The following is a 27,556-nucleotide window of genomic DNA, read 5'->3' as shown; positions in this document are numbered from 1 at the left end:
GCGACATTTTAAAGGTAACTGCGTTTATTAGCACAGTACCATCATTAATTAGCTGTAATCACCTCAGGTCGTTGCTGCATGACGAGGTTACAGCAAGTAGGCGCGATATCAGAGTGACGCTAAGGATCTTCAAGTTGGCACTTAATGAGCAACATTTCCAGCGAACAAAGCAAGAAACATTCAAATATATCCAGCAGCCTGGTGAAATTTGGTATCACACTTGACGCTGAGGCGAAGGGATATCTACAAAAGTTGTCCCGAAACACAATTGCTGCAGACCAAACGTCTGCATTCCCCTAGGCTGAAAGCTATGGGCACCGTTCATTGGCCTGTAAAATAATTTGATCACCCTAATCGAAGATGTGGGCGAAATTTGGATGCGCTTAGGAAACACGTCTACCACTAAGTAATTGGAAAACGGATGCTCCAACGGATTCATCTGGGATGGATTATAAGAGAATTTCATCAGACACCCGTACAACGCGATTTAACGGCGCATGCTAAGCTTCCTGCGAAATCGCTAAGATCAAACAACTTAGAACGGTATGTCAATGCATTGTTAGATGAAAGTTGTAAACGGTTTGCTTTTCTATCGTCAATTGGACACATCATAACCAATCGCGCTCTGTCGGTGCATTGTAAAGACCTATGCAGAACTAGGAAATGGCCCTTTTCGAGTCCATCCGTTTGCACTGATCGTATGTAAAACTTCTGCCGAGGCGTTTTTACCTTTCATTGTTGGTGTAACTAGGATTGCCATCCGTGCGATACAGTGGAACCGTCAGCGTTATGGACCTTCTTGTTCCGAAAAGACCCAATTTTGTCCCGATTTTCCGACTTACTGTTACGAGCTTGGCTCAAGTACTAAAGTAATGCCATCTGTTGGCGCAACATGTAAACACAGCCTCATGTAGTTTTATTTATGTCAACAACTTTATGTTGACAAGGTCGTGTCACAGATGGAGTTGCATGTATAAGATCTAGCGCCGTCATTCGAGATAATACCAGATTTCTCCAGTAGTATGGGGCTGGAACTACTTAACCAGTGCCACGCGGAAGAATCAAGTAGATCCCATTTGAATAGCGATCTGATAAGACGATTCTTTCTAAACGTAGTACCAACAACGAGCGCATTATAGTAATGTTTGAAGCGTTTGCTGTGAGTATATAGGGCGTGAGATGTATAGTGACGTGTACTTCGATGACTGAAGTGTAACTGTCGCCTGTTTACGGTCCAATAAACATAACTTGTCATAGCTTACGAAAACACCTAAGAAGGAAAGACAACGCATCACTTCTCGGATGATTACACAAAACAGCGGTCTTTTGTCAAGAAAGGAAGTACGAATCTGCTGTTTCATTTCAGTAACTGATGGAGATAAGTAAGACGTGAGGCACCACATTTCTACCAAGAATCATACAAATAGATTCACGGTAGCATCGACATCAAACCCTATTTGTGCAGTCATGATTAAAGAAGATGCCCAGGAAGAATTTCTCGTTGCTGCTGCAGAGCTAACAACAACTTATAAGGTTGTCAAGCACCATCAATCCTTCAGCTCCCTTGACTGTACCGCAAAACTGAATGGCGCAGTCTATTCTGACTCCAAAGTCGCCGCAAAGCAGTCTGCAGCCAGGACCAAAGCTACAGCCATTGTTACAAATGAGTAGCCCCGGCGCCAATGCCGTTAAACGCATTTTTTGTCGGTTTTGAGTTAGGCACACTGCCGTACAAATTTTTTCAGCGCTTTAACGATGGAATAGCTTTTAGGTTGCAAAACTCACTATAAACCGTTGAAAAGGACTGTAGAAAATCGCGTTCTTCGGGTACAAAGCCCGCTAAAATGTCTAACGTTTGCAAAACACGCCACTTTCAACAGGCACGGCGATCAGCGTGCTATGTCCGGATGCAAAGCGCGCCAACTGACATCAGACTTACCATTCTAGACGTTCAAAGCTACGCTTCAGTTTGTTACGATTAGGAGGAATATTTTTCTTATTCAGAGTTAGCGAATGCGTACTCAACAATGAAGCTCTCACTACCGATGCACTGTCGAAATATAAGCCGGCAAGCACAGTTCACCTGGTCAGCAGGGTGTTTGTTGACTTATTTGAGTATTTTGAAGAAAATGATTTTTTGGACAGTTTAAAAGCAGAAGATGGTACAAACAAAGTGGGAGTGATTGATCTAGAAGGAATTATGCAAGAAGTCGAACCCGTCGTCGTAGTTGCTACTGACCAGAAGACCGAGGGCGACGGCTCCTCCCGGAAAAGGAAGATGCGTCGCGATCAGTGGAAGAGAAATGTTTCCAGAACAGAAAGATAAAATGATGAAAAGTATTACTAAAACAATGTTATGCAATAAAACTTTGTTGACGCTAATTGTTATGATGTAACCTCCACAAATTGTGGTACGATCTGTGCTCTCCTCTACACATTGGCTGCGTCCGACCAATTTAATGAGAAATTCGTGCAAAACTAAAATTTGTAGCTATCTGGCAACAAAGTGAGAGTGTAGCGCGTAGCATAACTAAAGAAAATGTGTGCGCAATGCAGTTGATCTGAAAACGAGCAGCAAGGAATGCACGCGACAGCGCATAGTTTTACTTTGCACTATACTTAGGCTGTTGCCAGACTGCTCCTAGTTTCAAATTTGCAGGAATTGGCCAACTTTGGGGAGGATTTTAGCAACCACTGGGAGGAGGCGGTTTTGGCAGTAAAAATGAACTGTTCTATCAGTCATATAGTTTAATAACGGTACTTCATTTTTTAATTAATTTTGTTTTATCTGCGTGTGCAAACTTCTGCCTACTTTTAAGAGATCTGTGATGTGCCTCCGCCGGCCGAAGGGGCCGAGCGGTTCTAGGCGCTACAGTCTGGAACCGCGCGACTGCTACGGTCGCAGGTTCGAATCCTGCCTCGGGCATGGATGTGTGTGATGTCCTTAGGTTAGTTAGGTTTAAGTAGTTCTAAGTTCTAGGGGACTGATGACCTCAGAAGTTAAGTCCCATAGTGCTCAGAACCATTTGAACCATTTGATGTGCCTCCCACCCCGCCACCCCTCCTTCCCCCCTCGTCACTGCTTATGCTTCTACGCACTTAAAGATGAGACTTTGTTTCAGATACAAACGCAAAACCTTCCTAAAGTTGCCTGATTGTAAACATCTCTTCGGAAAACTGAGATGTAGCGAACTTGGAACATGCAAGACGTAAGAAAAATTCACCAAACGTTTTACCAGAAAAGAACCCGAGAGTGGCAAAGCAACTACGTAGCTCAACATGGCTCTACCACGTCCCCTAAAAGAATATCAGGCGAGGACGAAAAGAGAAACGGACCATTACCACCCATTTTTCTTCACCCAAAAAGAGGAGCGAGAAGATCGAAAATCTTGCTGTTTGCAAAGCAGCTTTTTTGTCAGTTTTAAAAACTAAGAAAAATATGGTTACACATTGTGCCACAAAATTTTAGACCAAGATGCAGTTCCCACTAATACGAGAGGAGGTGACAGAAGAACGAATTTGTATGAAGCGAGAAAAAGAGAGTGTGAAAAATCACATCATGAAGTTCAGCCTTTTAGAACGTCACTACTCGCGAAGAACCAACATCCAAAAAGTCTATTTAAGTAGCAAGTTGACCACAAATAAGCCGTGGAACATGAGAATAACGAAGCTGTGGAACATGTACAGTAAAGAGAACCCTGAAAATGTTTTCAAATACTACTGCTACAGGAGGGTCTTTTGCCAAGATGTTAATATTGTCGCCTGTTTACCGTCTAATAAAATTATCTTGCGATAGCTTACGAAGACAACTAAGAATAGAAAGAAAAATCGTAACTTTTCGGATGATTACAAAAGATCGGTCTCTTGTCAAGAAAGGACGTACGGACCAGGAAACGTTCTGAGGTCTGTAGCTGTTTCATCTCAATAACTCATGGAATCGTACTGAAGCAGAAAAACGAAGCGCCGAAAAGGAGAGCCTGCAAACATGTCTCAAACTCCACAAAATGAGAGCTGACATGTTCTTCACAAAGCCGAAAGAAAATAACGAGGGGGAAATAAGTCAAGGCTACGATTGTCAAAAGAATCTAGTTCTACAAAAAATGCCAGACCAAGTGGCCTATTATTCCTGTCAACTTCACAGTCTGTCAGGGCTCCTCGGACTCCCTCCCCCCCCCCCCCCCCCCCCAGAACACTGACACGGTTCTGTACATTTGACTGGAACATGAATATGCCAAAGGATCAAACCAAGTAGCGTCTGTGGTTCGCTAGAGACTAATTCCCCTAAATTTCGAAGAAGCGAAAAAACTTCGCTTGTTTTCCACGGACGTGGGAGTCAGAATAAAAACAGGATCATGATCAGCAAGCTATGTCACTGGTTTCTTCTCTAAGATCCCAACAGTCTTGAAGAAACAGAATTGTGGTTCGCAATGAAGTCCATAATTACCTGCTGCGCATCTTCATCCGACAGGAATCGTCGACCCTTCAATACCTTTATTGAGCAACCGAAGGCGTGATAATCGCATGGAGAGAAATCAGAACTATAGGGCGGTTAGTGGAGTGTCTCCCATTTGAGTCGGCGTAACTTGATTGCGCTGGCCTCCCATATCTACCGGCATCTCGTGTCGAATCGCTACCAGAACGGATCTTGGTGCACCTTTCCAGAACAGTGGTTTTCGACAAACATGCTGCCCCATGGACATTCTTCGGCAGCCAAGAAAAGAATGACAGCCCGTTGGTCCTGACTGGAAGCATTTGATAGTAACGTCGGCATACTTCACGTTTCTGCGCGCATGTCGGAAAGTCAGCAATGCCACACTGATCCTCTGCCTGTATATCGCTGCTAATACACCAGCATCGAAGTCACGCTACCTTGTTTATATGCTGCAGCAACGCCTTCAAACAGGTACTTTCTGCTCGCCCCTGTCACAAAATCAATAAATTCCACGTCATATAAAATTATACATACACCTGTATCTCTTAAAATTAAATGGTAATTTTCCGAATTCCAAAACGGTTACTTTCTAACACAACATCACTTGTTTGTCTTTGTTAATTAAAATACGCCATAAAACTGCTTAGTCCGATTCCTTAGATTGTGGATATTCTGGTAAATTTGTTCAAAAAATGGCTCTGAGCACTATGGGACTCAACTGCTGAGGTCATTAGTCCCCTAGAACTTAGAACTAGTTAAACCTAACTAACCTAAGGACATCACAAACATCCATGCCCGAGGCAGGATTCGAACCTGCGACCGTAGCGGTCTTGCGGATCCAGACTGCAGCGCCTTTAACCGCACGGCCACTTCGGCCGGCGGTAAATTTGTTCTTTGTAGGTACTGAAAACTGTAGACATTTCAGTTATCTCGGTCTCTGTGGTCCAGTAACTGCACATTTTGCTGTAGTGCAGCATCATCAGCTACCAATGCGACGTGTCCGGACCCGTCTTCGGCCTAGATACTGATTGATCGGAGTAGAATTGCCTAAAGTGATAAGTCCTGCTTCGAACCGAGCTCCAATGACCATTGAGGACGTGTCTGAAGACGCTTCAGGCAGCGGTGGGATACCAACCTGACTGTTGCCTGCCGTACGGTCCGACAGCCCTGAGTGATGGTCCGAGATGCCATTTATTTTCACAGCAGGACCCCTTTGGCTATCATCCGAGGCACCGTTACAGCGCAGCGGTACTTCGACAATATTCTGCGCCCCGTTTTGTCGTCCTTCATGGCAAGCCATCCTGGGCTTACATTCCTTCAAGACAATGCCCGTCCGCACAAAGTGAGAGTTTGGCACTGGCACGACGTCCCTCAGGAGGACACCCGACAACTCTGTCAAACAATGCCAAGCCGGATAATTGCTTGTGTAACGTCTGAAGGTAGACTAATGCTCAGTTTGTGAAACTCGTTCCACTGAACAAATCATCTATTTTTTTTATTGTAATTATTTGTTTGTCTGCATATGAACGTCACATCTATTCGGAAAATACCTTCACGGTTGTCTTTTCTTTGACTTAGTGTATGATTCCACTGGTTCCTAGCCGACCACAGTGACCGTGCGGTTCTAGGCTCTTCAGTCTGAAACCGCGTGACCGCTACGGTCGCAGGTTCGAATCCTGCCTCGAGCATGGATGTGTGTGATGTCCTTAGGTTAGTTGGGTTTAAGTAGTTCTAAGTTCGAGGGGACTGATGACCTCAGAAGTTAAGTCCCATTGTGCTCAGAGCCATTTGAACTATTTGAATTCACTGGCTCCTACGAAACGGATTATGTTGCAACGAATTACTGCTAAAGATACTCTTGATATGATTTGCTACAGGTGACCAGGGGAGATGTGTCGTACTGTGGAGTGGAGTTCTGCTACCCGACGCGGCCCGGGGCACAGGTGCTGCGAGGACTCGAGCTGGCGGTGCAGCCTGGCCAGACGGTGGCGCTGGTGGGGCCGTCCGGCGGCGGCAAGTCCACCTGCGTACAGCTGCTCCAGAGGTTCTACGATCCCAATTCCGGCACTGTGGTGAGTGCTGGGAACATCGATGGTCCAGTTCCCGAGAACGACGCCTATCAAAAAATCGAATCCATAGCGTACTGAAGGAACAAATTATTCTGCTGTTGTTTCAGAAAATCATATGACGGTCAAAGTATAAAAATCAAATCTTAAGGGGAGAAACAAAGAAGATAGATTTCTTACTGCTAGAGACACATTTGGGAATGTAGTTGAGATGCCCTGCTAAACCCACAGGACAGGACAAGTAGTGGGAATTGTGGAATGGGGCCAGAATGAGCGGCTGTCAGTTACACTCCACACATAACACTTTATTTAGTTGTCCAAACATTACAGCGCAACTTCTATGCTTCATTATCGACAGAAAACGTCTGTAATTCTAAAACGGCTGAAGGCCCTTGAATTAAATACAACTGCTATAATTTATTTATTTATTTATTTGTTTATTGAGAGAAGGCTCTAGGCTCTAACCTTAAAAGTATTTAAGGCCAAGCGATGTAAGACTTGACTACTCAGACAGATTAAGTTTTTAAAAGCAGCTGATGCCCATAAATTTAAAACATAACTACAATAACCTTTCAATAGGGAGAAGCCCCAAACTTTATGGCCTTACTTCAAACGGCTGAAGGAATTTGTTTAAAAAAACTGCAACCAATTTTCCGAGGCAGAAGGCCCAAAGCTTTTACGCTAAAATAGTATTTAAGCCAGAGTGATTTATTACTTGATAAGTAAGAATCTAAAATTTTAAAACGGCTGAAGGCCCATCATTTTAAGAACAACACAACTACAATAAATTTTCAACAGGAAGAAGGCCCACAGCTTTATCTTGGAAGAATGTAATATTTGATAGATAAGATCCTTAAAACTTAAAGCGGCTGAAGGCCGATGCCTTTAAAAACTATACACTGCAATAAATTTTCAACAGGCAGAAAGCCCACAGCTTTATCTTACAAAAGGTAATACTTCATAAGTAAGACCCTTCAAACTTAAATCGGCTGAACGATGATGCTTTTAAAAACAATACAATAAATTTTCAACAGGCAGAAGGCCCAAGCTTTATCTTCAGACAATGTAAGACTTGCCCAATTTAGAAAAACTTACTTTTAAAACGGCTGAAGGCCTTTGTTTTTAAAATCACAATTACAAGCATACAAATTCCAACCATCGGCTATGGACCATTAGAAATACACAATTAATCGCTAATAAGAAGGCAGTATAGGCAACGGCGCTCAGAAGTTTCCAGGGGCTCGGTCTGCCCTTGAAATCTTAACGTTCGCTTAGGTGAGACAAGAACTCGGACCAACTATACTCGATCAGCCGGTAACACAACCAAGAGACAGTCAGGGACCCACCGACAAGACGACTTGCTAACCACCGACCAGTATACGGGAATTCCAAAGCCAAAAAGTTACAGACATAGCCGCCAACAACCAAAAATAAACAAAAACAAAAGGTGTCAAAAACTACACACCATTCTGAACAGCGACAACAGGTGAGGAAAGGACTATGCCTGAATTTACGTCAGCGACCATGGCAGGTAACGGAAACACTAACGGCTACACGGAAGAAAATCCCGCTGGTGCACTTGAATTTCTAACCGACAAATATAGTTAATTCCACCACACGGCGTCTATCTTCACCAACTCGAGCACTCGCTGTTGTTCCCAGGAATACCGCCAACAGCGAATCACCAACCAAGGGGACAACGTTAATAGACGTGGCTTCGGTAGTAAAATCACCACTCAACTTTCTTGTCCTGGGTCGGTGAGACACGAGCCTCATAGCACTCGGAATAGCGCCCCACACGTTCCCACACACGTAGAGACCACCAGCGGCCCGGCCGACTGCGCCGCGCCGAGACTGGCTGATCCGCTCCAACCGACCGACTGGCTGCACACCGCCAAGCCGGAAATATAAGCACCAGACCAAAGATAGTATAAGGTGAAAATATCGATACACACCGCTGCTGCCGCACGTAGAAAGAGGAAGAACCACGGCATAACCGCAATAGCCGCGAGAAACCAAACGCATAGTAACAGCCAAGTTTTAAAGCAATGCATAAGCTGGGGTCAGCACGGCTCAGTAGCGCTGGCAGATGTTTGTTGACTTCAAGCAGTCTTTAAGTCGGATATTGGTTCAGCCACTTGGTGATTAGGAAATTGCCCTGTGGGTGGTAGTATGTCCTTTTCTTCTTCACCTGAGGAACTGGCTCTTCCATCCCCATGAGAGGAGGTGGAAGGAAAAGGAGGAGGGGGGCGGGGTGGGAGCGAACATACAATGTAACGTTTAATGCAACAGCAGTATAACTATGATAACCATGCGTTTTTCACATACATACTGTGTTGGGCAAAAAGCAAAAATCACAATAAAGGCAGGAAAAGCTGGCACCTAGTGATTTCCGAGTCCCATGTCCGTTAATTATGCTTATACACAGTATCAATGTATCACAGTGTCATCATTTGTTCACCTTTCTTAAAATGTCTGTGTTCCATCAACGCAAAAAATTGACAATAACTGCAACCCGTAAAGAGTGGCCGCAAAATCGTAACGCGATAGCTACATGTGCCAGTACATTCGTATTAAAAGATTTATTTCCATAAAATATCTAGGAGTATCGTACGAAGCGATTTGAAGTGAAACGACCACATAGAATTAATCATGGTAAGGCAGACGCCAGACTGAGACTCAGTGGAAAAATTCTGCATGGCTACTCTGGATTTCATACTTAATTTCCTGCGAGAAGGTTCATCGAACCACCTTCACACTATTTTTCTACCGTTCCACTCTCGAAAGGTGCGCGGAAAAAAAAGAATGCATCGATCTCTCCGTTTTAGCTCTGTCTTCTCTTAGTTTATCACGATGATCGTTCGTCCCTATGTAGGTAGGCGTCAACGAAATATTTTCGTATACGGAGAAGAAAGTTGGAGAATGAGATTTTGTGAGCAAATCTTCCCACAATGGAAAATGCCTCTGTTTCAATGACTGCTAACCCAACTCGCGTATCATATTCGTGACACTCTCCCCCTATTTCGCGATAATACAAAACTCTGTGCGCTTCTTTGAACTTTTTTGATGTCATCCGTCGATCGTAACTGATAAGGATCCTATACCGCACGGAAATACTGAAGCATAGGACGGATAATCATATTGTAGGCAGTCTATCTAGTGGATTTGTTGCATCTTCTGAGTGTTTTGCCACTAAATCGCAGTCCTTCGTTTGCTTTCCCCAGAACATTATCTATCTCATAATTCCAGTTTAAGTTATTCGTAATTGTAATCCCTAAGTATTTAGCTGAATTTCCAGCCTATACATTAGTATGCTTTATTGTGTAACCGTAAGTTAGCGTATTTCTTTTAGTATGAGATCGACATGATTACTACTAGAAACATATAGCTAAAGTTGTGATTTTAATCCTAAAGTTACCTGCACTTGCGCTCAGCTGACATACAGCACATACGACGGCTATTCAGAAAGTAAGGTCCGATCGGTTGCGAAATCGATACCACAGTGGAGATGAAAAACGTGTTACTTGCAACGATTTGCTACACATTTGGTCTATAATACGTACTTGTCTACATCGTAACCGTTGCGACTTAGACACTTGACATAGCGTTCTACCATCTTTCCAATATCCTTGACATAGAAGGCAGCCGTCTATGGTTCCAGTCACTTCTCTAAGCTGGGTTGCAGTTCGTTGTCTGTGTCAAAATGTTTACATATTCAGAGGTTCATACGAGCAGATGAACATCAGAGGGAGCCAAGTCGAGGCTGTATGGTGAGTGATCAAACACTTTCTTCCCATTGAAAACCCTGCAGGGGAATCCTCATTGTCCCTGCACTGTGCGTATGTGGGGTAACATGGTAATCAGGCGAAACCTCTCAGCGGGCATCCATGCTTGGCGACTGACACTATTGTTGCAGACATCTTTACGCGCTCACTGTGCGCTCAGAGCTGAAAAAGAGCGACTTCAGCGATCGACATGCATACTGGAGACACTGCCCAACATATCTGTGCAAAGCCTCATCGGAGTTTGACTGTCATTTCCATTTCGCGACCTATCGGACTTTACTTTCCGAGTAGTCCTCGTATATCAATACCGATTTTATTGAATGTCCGCTGAGTAAGCTTCTGAAATGCGTATCAGTGAACAGTCACAGTACTAAGAGGTAAAGCTTCGTCTGCTGTCCCTGTCGGACAATTCAGTGCCGACCGACAGCCGTGTCACCCGCTGCCAGTGGCGTCATTTGATGCAGTATGGGCTCAGCACATCGCTCTCCCGGCCGTTGTCAGTTTTCTAGATCTTGGAGCCGCAACTTCTCTCCAAAGTTGCTCTTCACCTGGCATCACGACGCTGGGTGCAAGACGTTCCGGTCCTCGCACCAAGGAAAGCTCTGTATTAGTATTGGAAATCGAACTTGGGTCGTCAGCATACCAGCCAGACGCAATGACCACGCTGCTACTTCCTTTCTTTTGTTTAGTAAATCCGTTATTGAACTGAAGTACAATGATTTAGAGGGTTTTACAAATGTTGATGCATGGCTTAAGCACCATGAGTATATCTCCAACTTATTGGTTCAAAAATGGCTCAAATGGCTCTGAGCACTATGGGACTCAACTGCTGAGGTCATTAGTCCCCTAGAACTTAGAACTAGTTAAACCTAACTAACCTAAGGACATCACAAACATCCATGCCCGAGGCAGGATTCGAACCTGCGACCGTAGCGGTCTTGCGGTTCCAGACTGCAGCGCCTTTAACCGCACGGCCACTTCGGCCGGCTCCAACTTATTGACGCTGATAAAGGAAATAATAACAATAATAATAATATGACCATAAAATGGCCGCCTGCTGCTGTGAACACTGTTAGTGTACAGTTCAGAGTCCTGCTGGCTCTTTTTGTAGTGCTGTTAATATTCATGGCATTCTGAGCATCAATAACAGCTCTAAGCTTCGCATCATTTGTGTTTTTCCGTTCATCTCATTATTTTTGCAAATCTAAGCTACGGAAATAAAGTTTCTGAAAGAAATCAAATGCAGTAGCAGACTGGGTCACATCCTCAATGAACACACCAGAAAGAAAGTGAAGATATTGATACTAGGAAAAAATAGAAGAATACGGGCAAAAATGGCTCAAACATGCCGTTCGTTTGGCCACTGATCGTCTACTAAAAGAAAGTACTAAGTACAGATCGACAACCAAAAGACGTCCTGTAAGACGAAAGGAGAGTTGGACAGGAAAGCCATACATCTGTAAAGTAGATAATGATGATGACTGATGCAGGAATAGGATTCTTGTTGTATCTGAATAACGAAGACTGGTTACAAGTTAAGTGCTCTAGGCAACATTCTTTGATGTCTTGTGCTAGTAACAGATTGCAACAGCCACGTGAGCTTTGTATATAGGATAGACTTGGTGAAGTCACGTTTTCAAGTTGACAGAAAAAGCAAGAAAAGAAGACACTCTCTAATCAGACGATGTTATCCACTCAACATTGTGGACATTAAGTATGTGTCTTTGGTTTAGTTCATAAGCAGTGGGGATAGTAATCGCCTGAGACCTTTGTTATAAGCAATCCAGTCGATCACCTGGAGTTGTAAGTGAAATCCGCAAGAACATAAAGTTGCGTCTTTACACAGGAGTTACATCCTTCTCCTTCAGAATTCGAATCCAATGCCTTAACTTGTTTTTTACCAGCACTGAAACTTTTATTATTATTATTTCCTTAACTTATATAAAGTTAGGTACATAACACATCAAAATAATTTAAAGCGTTTTCTGAAAAATTTACCCGTTTAGCTTGTGCGACGTGTAGTCTGTCGCAGCCGACGCTGTGTGCTTTGCATGCTCTTGAAGTTGGTGGACACGTCGATGGCCCTGACAAGGCTTGCCATGACAGTAAGTTTATAATTCTTCGAACTCATTCCATCTTAACTTCGGCCTTAATTTCGCTGGGGGTTTTACTGGCGTTGGCTATCGGATTATAAGGTGCCTCCATTTCTTGCATTTTACAAAGACTTCAACGCATATTTTCATCATGTGTGTCATATACACGTAGCCGCTGTGGGTGTTGTAATCTTTTACTGGCGCAGTGCATCAGAGTGTTGCTTAGAGGCATCACTGCTCTTCTTTGAAACTGCCGTGACATCATTAGCATTATAGAAATTAAACAGGAAAAGAATACGTTTCCTGTGTTTCCACGTTATTGCTACTTAGTCATTTGAGCATTGATTCTGGAATTCTCCTCTTTCGGCAAACTTTTCAGTTGTAAAATCAGTAGCATATCCTACGCTGCCTTAGTATTTTCGCAACCTGTGGGATGATTTCGTGCGTTTAGGCCCAGAATCACACTCTACGGATGGCCGAAAGCTATACGTCGAAATATCAGATGACGAAATTGAGTTTCTGCGGCTTTAGTCTTGAAATCTAAGGGATCAGCCTAGTCTGCTTTGCCTAACTGTTCCGTATGCCAAAGTTCCATGTACTTGATCCATGTAATTGGTCAGTGTTTCCAGTACTCTGTCACAAAGGCATTTGCCAGTACAGGTGCCAATTTTCACAGTCTACAATGCAAATTGATTAACGGAACGCTCCTCTTTTATTATTTTATATTCCAATCTCCGTATTTAGAATGGTTTACAGTTCCGTTCATATCTGATGTACAGGAACGGCATAGCTACAACTACGTCCTTTTGTGTAATACGGGACACCACACCCGCACTATACGGACGCCTTCTATCAGGCTATACTTTGCTGTAATTAGTTTGTATTTTAGTTGACTTCCCAGAAGTCCTTTTCTTGTTTCCTTTAATGATAATTTTAGAGTTATCTGAGTGCTTGCTTTACTGTTATTTTTATAATTTATAGTGTTTTAGTAATGTGGACTGTCCACTACTTATTAATGTTGTATTTTATCAACGATTTTCGCAAACTGTATTTGCGAAATACAGTCCTTTGACGTACTGCGCCACTAGCAACCTCCGGCCTAGCTTACGTGGACTCTGCAGGTGCCCCGCAGGTATCAGGTTACGTTTTGACATGTTGTTGTTGCTGTTGTGGTCTTCAGCCCTGAGACTGGTTTGATGCAGCTCTCCATGGTACTCTAACCTGTACAAGCTTCTTCATCTCCCAGTAACTACTGCAACCTATATCCTTCTCAATCTGCTTAGTGTATTCATCTCTTGGTCTCCCTCTACGATTTTTACCCTCCACGCTGCCCTCCAATACTAAATTGGTGATCCCTTGATGCCTCAGAACATGTCCTACCAACCGATCCTTTCTTCTAGTCAAGTTGTTCCACAAATTTCTCTTCTCCCCAATCCTATTTAAAAGCTCCTCATTAGTTACGTGGTCTACCCATCTAATCTTCAGCATTCTTCTGTAGCACAACATTTCAAAAGCTTCTATTCTCTTCTTGTCCAAACTATTTATCGTCCATGTTTCACTTCCATACATGGCTACACTCCATACAAATACTTTAAGAAACGACTTCCTGACACCTAAATCTATACTCGATGTTAACAAATTCCTCTTCTTCAGAAACGCTTTCCTTGCCATTGCCAGTCTACATTTTATATCCTCTCTACTTCGACCATCATCAGTTATTTTGCTCCCCAAGTGGCAAAACTTCTTTTCTACTTTAAGTGTCTCGTTTCCTAATCTAATTCCCTCAGCATCTCCCGATTTAATTATACTACATTCCATTATCCTCGTTTTGCGTTTGTTGATGTTCATCTTATATCCTCCTTTTAAGACACTGTCCATTCCGTTCAATTGCTCTTCCAAGTCCATTGCTGTCTCTGACATAATTACAATGTCATCAGCAAACCTCAAATTTTTTATTACTTCTCCATGGATTTTAGAACCTACTCCGAATTTTTCTTTTGTTTCCTTCACTGCTTGCTCAATATACAGATTGAATAACATCGGGGAGAGGCTACAACCCTGTGTCACTCCCTTCCAAACCACTGCTTCCCTTTCAGGCTCCTCGACTCTTGTAACTGCCATCTGGTTTCTGTACAACTTGTAAATAGCCTTTCGCTCCCTGTATTTTACCCCTGCCACCTTCAGAATTTGAAAGAGAGTATTCCAGTCAACATTGTCAAAAGCTTTCTATAAGTCTACAAATGCTAGAAACGTAGGTTTGCCTTTCCTTAATCTAGCTTCTAAGATAAGTTGTAGGGTCAGTATTGTCTCACGTGTTCCAGTGTTTCTACGGAATCCAAACTGATCTTCCCCGAGGTCGGCTTCTACCAGTTTTTCCATTCGTCCGTAAAGAATTCGCGTTAGTATTTTGCAGCCGTGACTTATTAAACTGATAGTTCGATAATTTTCACATCTGTCAACACCTGCTTTCTTTGGGATTGGAATTATTATATTCTTCTTGAAGTCTGAAGGTATTTCGCCTGTCTCATATATCTTGCTCACCAGATGGTAGAGTTTTGTCAGGACTGGATCTCCCAAGGCTGTCAGTAGTTCTAATGGAATGTTGTCTACTCCCGGGGCCTTGTTTCGACTCAGGTCTTTCAGTGCTCTGTCAAACTCTTCACGTAGTATCATATCTCCCATTTCATCTTCATCTACATCCTCTTCCATTTCCATAATATTGTCCTCAAGTACATCGCTCTTGTATAGACCCTCTATATACTCCTTCCACCTTTCTGCTTTCCCTTCTTTGCTTAGAACTCGGTTTCCATCTGAGCTCTTGATATTCATACAAGTGGTTCTCTTTTCTCCAAAGGTTTCTTTAATTTTCCTGTAGGCAGTATCTATCTTACCCCTCGTGAGATAAGCCTCTACATCCTTACATTTGTCCTCTAACCATCCCTGCTTAGTCATTTTGCACTTCCTGTCGATCTCATTTTTGAGACGGTCGTATTCCTTTTTGCCTGCTTCATTTACTGCATTTTTGTATTTTCTCCTTTCATCAGTTAAATTCATTGTCTCTTCTGTTACCCAAAGATTTCTAGCAGCCCTCGTCTTTTTACCTACTTTATCCTCTGCTGCCTTCACTACTTCATCCCTCAAAATTACCCATTCTTCTTCTACTGTATTTCTTTCCCCCATTCCTGTCAATTGTTCCCTTATGCTCTCCTTGAAACTCTGTACAACCTCCGGTTCTTTCAGTTTATCCAGGTTCCATCTCCTTAAATTCCCACCTTTTTGCAGTTTCTTCAGTTTTAATCTACAGTTCATAACCAATAGATTGTGGTCAGAGTCCACATCTGCCCCTGGAAATGTCTTACAATTGAAAACCTGGTTCCTAAATCTCTGTCTTACCATTATATAATCTATCTGAAACCTGTCAGTATCTCCTGGCTTCTTCCATGTATACAACCTTCTTTTATGATTTTGACATAAATGGTGATAATATGTAATAGTATGTTATCTTCCTTGGAACAGAACTGAATTTTGTTAAGTTTTTGTTGCTTTGTATCGTAACATCCACTGTATTTTATTCTACAGGATGATTTGATTATGGACTGGCCTTCCGAAACTAGTCATTAAGAAAATACAAAAATTCCTATGCAACTTAAGGCGGGTCGTCTAGCAGTTATTGTAATCACGTATAAGTTGTAGTCCTGTTTCAACTCAAGCATGCTTGAGATATAGAAGTAAAATATCAATTGTGCTGCCAGAACTCATAAAAGTTGTGTTGCGAGGATGGTTGCAAATATCAGACAGTACTGCACGGTTATGCTAAGTTGTGAGCAATCTTTAAACAATAGCTATTCACACATGTTAATCATGTGAACTTCTCTGTTTACAGGCTCTTGGTGAACATGATGTGTCCAGCATCAGACTGTCATCGCTGCGGGCGCAGCTGGGAATGGTTCAACAGGAGCCTGTGCTTTTCAACAGAACAATCGCTGAGAATATTGCTTATGGCGACAATAGCCGTGAAGTTACCATGGAGGAGATAATTAAAGTAGCAAAGAAAGCAAATATTCACAAATTTGTAGAATCGTTACCTCAGGTAAGAGCTTAAAAACGAAACACTGTACACCGCCTGATAATTACTTAAACATTTCGTTTTCTTCACAGTATTATCACCGACACTAAAAAAAAGAGGCTTCGTCGACTCTGTGACGGTCTTGGCTGCAGATTTCTAGACTTGCGCTATTGGGTGGGGAATTGTAGGACGCCCCTAGATAGGTCAGGGGTGCACTACAACAAGGAAGCGGCAACTCGGGTTACAGAGTACTTGTCGCGTGCACATGGGGTTTTTTTAGGCTAGGCAGTAGTGCGAGGTGTCCTGATGAACACTCACCAGTCGACGTGCACGAAGGGAAATCAGGACGCGCTCAGTGTAAAGACACTTCAGCTATCAAGATATTAGCAGTAAATTTTCAGAGTGTTCGGAATAATGCAAAAACAGACATAATGTCTTATGGGATAACAGCAATCAGTGATTTTATAATGTTACTTTAAATCCGTCTTGATTGCAATTTTTTTTTTTTTTATTATTCATATGACCGGTATCGGTTCATTCAGAACCATCTTCAGATCTGATATTTAAGTTACAGGAGTAACCCGTCCAATTCAGCAACTTTCACATGCTACGTCACACGTGACGTCACACGTGAAAGTTGCTGAATTGGACGGGTTACTCCTGTAACTTAAATATCAGATCTGAAGATGGTTCTGAATGAACCGAAACCGGTCATATGAATAATTAAAAAAAATTGCAATCAAGACGGATTTAAAGTAACATTATATGTTCGGAATAAAGTTCATGGATTTACTGCCCTCCAGGAAGCGTGTGGCGCCCAAATTATTCTCGGGACTGAGACCTGGCTGAACCCTGAGATAGGAAGTTCTGAAATATTTAGTGAGGGTTTGGAACGTGTATCGGAAAGACAGATTAGACACCGTAGGAGGTGGTGTCTTCATTGCAGTTGACAAAAATACTGTGTCTACTAAGGTCGAAGTAGAGTGTGATTGTGAAGTTATCTGGACACGTTTAACAGGGCTAGGAGAAATAAAGTTAATTGTTGGCTGTTATTCCTGGCCACCAGGTTCCACCGTGACAGTTCTAGAATCATTCAAAGGGAGTCTACACTCTGTATCGCAGAAGTACCCGGATCATGCTATATTAGTCGGAGGCGACTTCAGCCTACCTAGTATAGACTGGATTGTCTATGGATTCATTACAGGTGGTACAGACAAGCCGTCGTGTGAATTAGTTTTGAACACATTATCCGAAAACTGTCTCGAGCAGCTAAATCGACAGCCAACGCGTAATGGTAATATTTTAGGTCTGGTAGCCACGAACAGACAAGACCTCATCGACGGTGTCAGTGTTCAAATGGTTCAAATGGCTCTGAGCACTATGGGACTTAACTTCTAAGGTCGTCAGTCCCCTAGAACTTAGAACTACTTAAACCTAGGTAACCTAAGGACATCACACACACCTATGCCCGAGGAAGGATTCGAACCTGCGACCGTAGCGGTCGCGCGGTTCCAGACTGTAGCGCCTAGAACATCTCGGCCACCCTGGCCGGCGGTGTCAGTGTTGAGACAGGGATTAGTGATCACGTTGTTGTCATTACGACTGTGGTCACGAAAGTTAAAAAGTCGGTCAAGAAGGCTAGGAGAGTATTCTTACTAGAAATAGCAGATAAGCAGTTGTTAGCATCCTACTTAATAAATGAATCGACTTCATTTACTTCCGGTACGATGGACTTGGAAGAATTATGGGCAAATTTTAAACACATTGTAAATCACGCTTTGGAGAAGTATGTGCCAAAAAAGTGGGTTACGGACGGAAAAGACCCACCGTGGTTTAACAGCGCAATTCGGAGAATGCTCAGGAAGCAAAGAAAGTTGCACTCGCGTTACAAGTAAGATCGGGAGAATGAGGACAGGCAAAAGTTAGTAGAGATTCGTGCTGCTGTAAAAAGAGCGATGCGCGAAGCATACAACCACTACCACCATCATACCTCAGCTAACATCTTGCTGAAAACCCAAGAAAATTCTGGTCTTACGTAAAATCGGTAAGCGGGTCGAAGGTTTCCATCCAGTCACTCACTGATCACTCTGGCCTGGCAACGGAAGACAGCAAAACGAAAGCTGAAATTTTAAATTTGGTATTTGAGAAATCGTTCACGCAGGAGGATCGTACAAACACCGCCGTTTGAGTCTCGTACAGATTCCCTTATGGAGAACACAGTGATAGACATTCCTGGGGTTGTGAAGCAGCTGAATGGGTTGAAAATAAATAAATCGCCAGGTCCTGATGGGATTCCAATTCGGTTTTACGCAGAGTACACTACTGCATTGGCTCCTTACTTAGCTTGCATTTATCGCGAATCTCTTGCCCAACGTAAAGTCCCGAGCGACTGGAAAAAAGCGCAGGTGACGCCTGTATATAAGAAGGGTAGAAGGACGGATCCTCAAAATTACAGACCAATATCCTTAACATCGGTTTGTTGCAGGATTCTCGAACATATTCTCAGTTCGATTATAATGGATTTCCTTGAGACAGAGAAGTTGCTGTCCATGCATCAGATTTAGAAAGCCTCGCTCCTACGAAACGCAACTCGCCCTCTTTTCACATGATATCTTGCGAACCATGGATGAAGGGTATCAGACGGATGCCATATTCCTTGACTTCCGGAAAGCGTTCGTCTTGGTGCCCCACTGCAGACTCCTAACTAAGGTACGAGCATATGGGATTGGTTCCCAAATATGTGAGTGGCTCGAAGACTTCTTAAGTAATAGAACCCAGTACGTTGTCCTCGATGGTGAGTGTTCATCGGAGGAAGTGTGGTTGGTCCGCTGTTGTTTTCTATCTACATAAATGATATTTTGGATGGGGTGGATATCAATGTGCGTCTGTTTGCTGATGATGCTGTGATGTACGGGAAGGTGTCGTCGTTGAGTGACTGTAGGAGGATACAAGATGACTTGGACAGGATTTGTGATTGGTGTAAATAATGGCTGCTAACCATAAATATAGATAAATGTAAATTAATGCAGATGAATAGGAAAAAGAAACCCGTAATTTTTGGATACTCCATTAGTAGTGTAGCGCTTGACACAGTCACGACGGTTAAATATTTTGGCGTAACACTGCAGAGCGATATGAATTGGGACAAGCATGTAATAACAGTTGTGGGGAAGGCGGATAGTCGTCTTCGGTTCATTGGTAGAATTTTGGGAAGATGTGGTTGATCTATAAAGGCGCCCGCTTATAAAACACTAATACGACCTATTCTTGAGTACTGCTCGAGCGTTTGGGATCCCTATCAGGTCGGATTGAGGGAGGACATAGAAGCAATTCAGATGTGGGCTGCTAGATTTGTTACTGGTGGGTTTGATCATCACGCGAGTGTTACGGAAATGCTTCAGGAACTCGGGTGGGAGTCTCTGGAGGAAAGGAGGCGTTCTTTTCGTGAATCGCTACTGAGGAAATTTAGAGAACCGGCATTTGAGGCAGACTGCAGTACAATTTTACTGCCGCCAACTTATATTTCGTGGAAAGACCACAAAGATAAGATAAGAGAGATTAGGGCTCGTACAGAGGCATGCATATAGGCAGTCATTTTTCCCTCGTTCTGTCTGGGAGTGGAACAGGGAGAGAAGATGCTAGTTGTGGTACGAGGTACCCTCCGCCAAGCGTATGGTGGATTGCGGAGTATGTATGTAGATGTAGATTGCCTTGTTGATGTAGCCATTCTTCTCTATCAATCGCCATTTGTTGCAGCGGCTGCAGTTAAATCCACAGATATTATTCTGGCTCTTGATTTTTGCCCAAAATAAGTGTCTTGAATTTCTTTTATTATATTAAAGTGATTCTTTGTTACTATATTACTCCTATACCTGAAGGATTGTTTGGCCATTCCAGTTTTTATTTTAATCTTCATTGTATGTCTTTCGTCATCTGTTATTGTACTTTCCAAGAACCAAAGTTCATTTCTTACAGGAATACGGAGTTTCTTATTTTAATGTTTGCCGTCATTTGTCTATTCTGCTTATCTGTCTCCATTATTTTGTTCTTTTTTTAATCATTGTCGGTGTGTGGTTGTCAAATGTATCAGAACAAAAATTTTAGCATATGGTTCATGTCCTTTACAGAATCTGCTAAAGAAATCGAATACAATGTATTCGTTCGACATTCATTTTGATACCTTGAAGCAGCTTTTCATTATGTGTGTTGCACTTTCTGAAAACAAATTAAATATGGGGAGAGAAGACAGCCTTCGTATTGTAGCTTCTTTCTTAATACCACTGCTAACTATTTCTGAATTGTGATTATTCTATAGGTTGAGAATCAGTCTTTCTTTCTGGCTGTATATTCCAGTTTCATTTAGTTCTAAAAAACTGTATCTTCTAGACCATTCTATCAAACGTATTCTCTGCACCAATGAATGCGGGATATGTTTCCCTCTTCGTTTCATTTCCTCTTCCTCAATGTGTTACATTGATATAAAACTACAGTACAGTTTTTATTACAGGGCTACGCAACACATGTGGGGGAGAAAGGCATACAGCTCAGTGGAGGCCAGAAACAGAGGGTAGCGATTGCGAGGGCACTGGTTCGTAACCCTCCTGTCCTACTGCTGGACGAAGCCACATCAGCTTTGGACTCGGAAAGTGAAAAGGTAATGCAAATACTTACCAACAGTAGATTCTAAAGAATCATTCTTGTCACTGCACAATATTCGACGTCTTAAAGTCTACACTGTACTGTTTCCTTGTCTTCTCATCAAATAAAAGTAGTGTGAAAGCAATGTACAGTGTCTATAAATATACTTAGTTGAAATTGTTGGGAAGAAGTACGACTGGCATGAACAAAATGCTGGATGTCGCAACAAAAGACATACATATATGCTTCTGGAGTGTTGTGCTCACGGTTATTCCGAAATAAAGTACAAACGTCTCGGCATCAAAACGACAGCTTACCTCACTCCAATAATTACATACATCTGCAGTCAACCATAAATTTCATAGATTACTCTTTTGGTACGTACTGGGCAGCAGGTAACAATTTTCGGGAAATCTTTTGATATTTAACTTAACAAACTTATTATCTATATTAAACATAAGCATCAGTGTGTGACAACTAAACGTAGTACTCATGTAAATATTTGCAAGAAAAGCGGTGTTAAAACGAATTACAGCAAACAGTTCAAACTGTGTTCTACACCCCACTGACAGTAATACTATTGACACAGATACTGGTCAGCTTTTAAAAATACATCTTTTATAGAGCTTCCTATTGTGCAATGAACATACGATTTCCTTAAAGCAGAATTGCACTGAGCATAAAATATTATGGGTAACATTTCAGACATGTAACTACATCATAGCTGTGATTGTTGTTTGCCTCTGGAGGTATTTAAAAGTTGATCGCCATTGTAAAATAGGGATGTAAACAGTATCATTCTGAAGGGTTGTAAGGTTCAAAAAAAAAATACATAGTACAGTTGATATAGTACGAATATGTTTCTTATTCTACTGTGTACTGAAAGTTAAAGTATTTCCACAATTTTTCACAAAGCGTGTTTTTATACTTTAGAGAAGCTCAATATATGTCTGCCCGTTGTGCCCAATTCACATATGCTGTAGTCCATCTCTTCCCACATGCGGTTCAACGTTCAGGAAGGCAGCTTGGCTGCGTTCATTGAGTTTCAGAATATTCGACGATAGGAGAGGTATAAACACGGAGAAATCACACGGTTTCAGGTATGGTAGTCGTATTGACCAGCATATTAGCATCTGATCATTGGTCATCCAGCGTCCAACCTATGGCTAAGGTAGTTGTCACTTTAAAAACGCTTTGCCCTCTTTGTAGCAATTACTTTTTACATTATGTCACTACCGTCATTCAGATATAGTAGCAGCCATTCTATAAGCACGTCCACGTATGATAACAGTGGCACATTGCTATGACTGCCATCTGAAGGTAACTGGGGCAATTACCACCCGCACAGAAGAAAACTTCGCTATTTTGTCTATACATCGCTGCAACGATATAATTGTATGTATCTCATTGGCTCTAAGAAAACATGAAATTCCGATAACCATGTAAAATAGCCCCTGTGTAAGCACTTCTCTTACAATTTTGAAGACATCAACAGTGAACAATAAGAGATATGCATTGGCGGTTGATAGATTGGTTCTTACAAAACTGATTCAGCACAACCGTTTTGGTTCAGACTATGCTTTTATAAGATTTGCAACTTCCTGGAATTTTTTTATTTGGTATTAGTATTGATCTCCTGAGTTGTTGAAAGTTTATTAACCCGTGTTCAATGAAAAAATTGTATTGGATTTGCCTTTTTTCATTAAGAAAGTGTACGACTTCTTAGCTCCTCAGTTTCAATTGCTTCAAATTGTCAACAACAAAAAGTATGATCAAAAACGTAAACTATATTCATAAGTTATTTTTTTGTTTTACACAGGTTGTGCAAGAGGCTCTCGACAACGCAAAAGAAGGCCGGACTTGCATTACAATTGCACATCGGTTATCGACAGTTCAAGATGCAGATGTGATTTGTGTCATCAGTGATGGAAAAGTTGTTGAAATGGGAAAACATGCAAACCTCCTGGCGAAGCGCGGCGTTTACTATAAACTGCAGGGTCTTCAGCCTAATTAAACAACCACGTGTGTCAGAGATTTTCAGCTGTGAGTGTAGCTTAGTGAAGCTCATGCCACTCCGTGTGTGAGAAGATACTACAGCAAACTGTATCAGTTACTTAGTTTCGTTTAGCAGTATGCTTCGTGTGCCGAGTGAATGACAGCATTATCTGAAGCGATTTTTATCAGTATTTAAGTTTTTGTATAATAAATACAACAAGAACAAAATCTGACATTAATAGTGATATTCATAATGGTTCAACTTCTGAGCAAGTGTCTACAGAGTTACAACCAGATACACTTCGTCACATACAATGCTGTTTCAGAATTACTATTTTAGCTCATTTTCTGATACACATGAATGGCAGGCCTATTGCTCACATTATCTTAACAGCAGTGTTTCACTAATCAATTTTTGTATAGACCATATAAAAGATACGTATCATTTACTGTCAGTGATGATTTTGTTTTAAACTGTTAACAAATAACTGCACTGTGCTGTACTGATAACAGAATGACATATGTGAAAACTGTTTATGCTGACAGTACAGTAACGCATAGGGACATACCTAGATGTATTCTGTACATTCCACACACCAGGTTCCTGTAATAATTATGTCCATATTTATTTTCCTTTTTTCACTCGGTTCCTTTCCTTCTCTCAGTTTCTTCCCATCCTGACAAGTACATTCATTATAAACAAACTCCCGTGAAATTTTAAGTTTCAGTCTGCTATTCATACAAATTATCTGATCATCATTGATCTATAAAATGTCTTTACAGTCCGAAAAGATCCTCCTAACGGTTTTCACTTAGATGTAAAATAATTTATTTTATACTTTATCTGTCTCTTTTTATCCTAATGTCCCTATCATGTTTCTTCCATCTGTGTATGATTTTCCTATAATTCTAATACACTGTACGTACAGTTTCACAATGTGCACCCCCACGAATATTTAATAACAGTTCAACTAAGCAGCCAACCTGTTCAGTAAGCGATAGCACACGATATACAATTTGGTACTTTATTGTAGGGGAGAGTGTTTTTTACCTTGGATTACTTTTCAAACTTTTTTTCTGCCAGTACTGTAAGAGAAGCTCAATATATATTTCCATTTTCGAATGATACTATTCACTTTGTGTGCTGCAGTCTTTTTCTAAAATTATGAAAATTACTCCAGACCAATAAGGTTTTTGCAAATGTTAATAACTGTTCCAAAGTGCACAAATTTAAAAATGTTGCTATAGATAAAATATTGTCATTACTGTATTAAACATTCCATGTGTTACATTGCTATTCTGCCAGACACCATCTATCAGTAAGGAGAAGTCTGATCAGAAACCGGTTACAATTAAAATTATTTTGTAATATGAGCTATTGGCAACTACCACAAATCGCTATTTTCGAAACAGAGAAAATTGTTAAGACAGTAAAGAAACTCAGTTCATTTTTAAATATCATATGTTCCATGGTAGAAGCCCTTCCTTCTTTTTAAGGTTCAAGGTGCTGCACTACCGATGAAATACAGCTTAACTGTCCACTTGCTATGTAAATAGTTTTGAAATTATATAGAATTTTACGCATCATGAAGCTCTAACCGAAGAATCAACAGTACCCTCCCAATAGCTTTACTATAATATACAGCACTTAAATATGTAGAATTCTTAATATTTACAAATTATGCACAAAACGCAACCTCATGTTTCACAACAAAACCAGTACATAATGCCAGAAACTACCTATGGCGGTTTCTTGTCTGTATTCCTTCATCTGATTGCAAAACCAGTCACTAGACTTAAACATTGACTAAGAAATATCTTATGTTCCTGCATAAAGTATGCAGCCAGTACGACACTTCCCTGCCACTAATACTATTAAAGTTTCAAACTATACGGGTATTGAAATAACTATTTCTTTGGTATCGTTATATGTAACTCCTCTGATCACTCCGTAACATGGAGCAGGGAGCGGGGTAGTGTTCGATGATATATACGTCTTTAAGAATTTGAGTATTTCAGCCCAATCCACTTAGCTACCTATGAACATATATACTGTATTTGAATGAAGTACCCCATATTTCAGCATATACATTTCAATAAACCTGCCTATCCGACACATCCTACAGATCAGCATGTCAGCACGTGAATAATCTCACAATCACATTCGCTGTACTTCGAGAAGGGGTGGGGGGGGGGGGGTTACGCTAAGGATGCCCCTTTCTCTACAACGTCCACACACAAAACTGAATCGTTTCAAAATATATGTTGATTGTTCTATCTTGGTTTGTGCGTATATGATGTTACACACCACAATATCATTACGTCACTGGTCAAAGCTTTACATCTGGTATCAGTGAGTTCTGTCAGCTCTGTCTGTGACAGACAAATCGCAATGTATTGTAAGCAGCATTGCAAGTTGTGAAGCCATTGCTAATTTTGAAGGACGTTATTTCTTTCCCCTTTTTACATCACCACTGTATGTGAACATTAGGCAGATCTGAAATGTGGTTTCGCAGGACAGAGTGGATCATGTTGTGGAAAGGGGCCAAGATCAATTACTGTTAGTTATACGAACACAGAACTTTATTCCTAAAACACAATGCACAGTTTTCTCTTTAAAACAACAAGGATCAATTCATGGCTGAGGGCCCAAGTAACTTCTCAATAATAAGGTTTGAATAATTCCTTTTAAAACACAAGAATTTAGAGAAACGGCTGAAGGCCTTACTTAAGTAAAATTAAAATATTCTTAAATAATTCTTTTTAAGACACAAGAATTTAGACAAACGGCTGAAGGCCTTACTTTAAGAAAATTAAAAATCTTCTCAGCTAAGTGCCCAAATAATATTTGAGATTAGGAAAAGGAAATTCTTTAAAACGCAAGCATTTACCAATTTCAGTTAAAAGCCACATTAAGGAAAATTTTAAAAAATTCCTTGGCTGAAAGCCCAATAATATTTCAACATAATAAAAGACAACCCTTAAAGACAAGCATTTATACAGTACAACAGAAAACCATCTTAAGAAAACCTGAAATTGACAGCTGAAGGCCCAAACAATTATTCAAAATAATTAAAGACAAACCTTAAGATAAGCATTTAAACAGTACACCTGAAGGCCATTTTAAGAATTCAAGATAATTAAAGAGAAACCTAACAGACAGGAATTTACACATTACGGCTGAAAGCCACAAATTTTAAAACAAACGTGGCTGAAGGCCTAAATACCGTGTAAACAAGAATTTTAAATAAAACACGGCTGAAGGCGTAATCTTAAAATACTTCACATAAGGTTTGGCTGAAGGCCATATACTAAACATACAACAGATAAAGTTAATACATGGCTGAAGGCCTGGCTCAGTACTTGCGACAAAAGAAAATCACAGTCACAAACAATAGAACAGTGGTGCTCAGAAATGTTCCAACGGTCGCCCTGGGGCCGCACGGGATTAGCCGAGCGATCTAAGGAGCTGCAGTCATGGACTGTGCAGCTGATCCCGGTGGAGGTTCGAGTCCTTCCTTGGGCATGGGTGTGTGTGTTTGTCCTTAGGATAATTTAGGTTAAGTAGTGTGTAAGCTTAGGAACTTATGACCTTAGCAGATAAGTCCCATAAGGTTTCACATACATTTGAACATTTTTTGGTCGCCCTGGGGAGGAAACTCTAACAACAGTTTAGGTGAGACAGGCAGCCAAACGTAACACTAAATAATCAAGTGGCAGCACGACTTAGGTATGGCTGAAGAACCAACCAACAACAGCGAGGACAAGGATTGCAGCAGGACTGTGTCGTAATAATTGGTGTCTAAACAGTCAAGGCACAATAACCACTCAAAGAAAAAGGGAGAACAACATCAAGCTGTTGAACTACACGCCGTGCCAGACAGAATCAATACTGCGAGGAAAACACACTGCCGGAAAACTATGCTAACGACCAGGGCAGCTAACCAGAACGTTAAGGGCCACAAGGCAGCACTTCACTAATAAATTGTAATAATTTCAAAAGTTAAACATCATACAGGAAGATGGCTGTGAAATTTGGCGACTCCAGGCCACCATCACGTTGCTGCTTGCGGGAACACCCCAGGAAGCAACAACCAGCAATCAATGAAGAGATGTCACAGCAGTTGAGATTTCATAACAGGTTCATTGAGTACTCAACTGCAGTATGCAGGTTCGGTGGGCGACGAACTTTGCAGCTCTCACAGCTAGTGCCACTTCAACTCCGACCGCACGTGCATACCGCCAGCGGCCGCGGCCTGTCCTCGTGCCATGGCGACCTCCTCGCTGCTCCGTAGCAACTGACCAACTGCCTCACACACACCCCAACACTGTAATATAGTGTCCACACCAAAGAAGGTACAGCAGTACTGGTGTCGATAAACGCTGCTCCTGTCACAGACGGAGGCAAGTGAGCACCTCGTTCAGGTAGTACCTGAGGGAGCAATAAGATGCCACTCGATGGTGACAAAATGCCAAAAAGG

At 41.6% G+C, this 27,556-nt stretch overlaps 1 protein-coding gene across 1 annotated transcript in view; it reads left to right on the top strand.

Moving 5' to 3' along the window:
• LOC124606683 (ATP-dependent translocase ABCB1-like) overlaps positions 1-24,124 on the top strand; it is a 222,293-nt gene extending 198,169 nt beyond the window's left edge. The window contains exons 20-23 of the mRNA XM_047138698.1: positions 6,310-6,504; positions 16,260-16,466; positions 20,950-21,096; positions 22,900-24,124. Coding sequence (XP_046994654.1) covers positions 6,310-6,504; positions 16,260-16,466; positions 20,950-21,096; positions 22,900-23,094 — 744 coding nt within the window. The 3' untranslated portion in view covers positions 23,095-24,124. The remainder of the gene's footprint in view (positions 1-6,309; positions 6,505-16,259; positions 16,467-20,949; positions 21,097-22,899) is intronic.
• Positions 24,125-27,556: the final 3,432 nt, after the last annotated feature.

This window comes from Schistocerca americana, chromosome 3, assembly GCF_021461395.2.
Source record: "Schistocerca americana isolate TAMUIC-IGC-003095 chromosome 3, iqSchAmer2.1, whole genome shotgun sequence".
Classification (NCBI taxonomy): Eukaryota; Metazoa; Arthropoda; class Insecta; order Orthoptera; family Acrididae; genus Schistocerca; species Schistocerca americana.
This window is presented reverse-complemented; position numbering and strand designations above follow the sequence as displayed.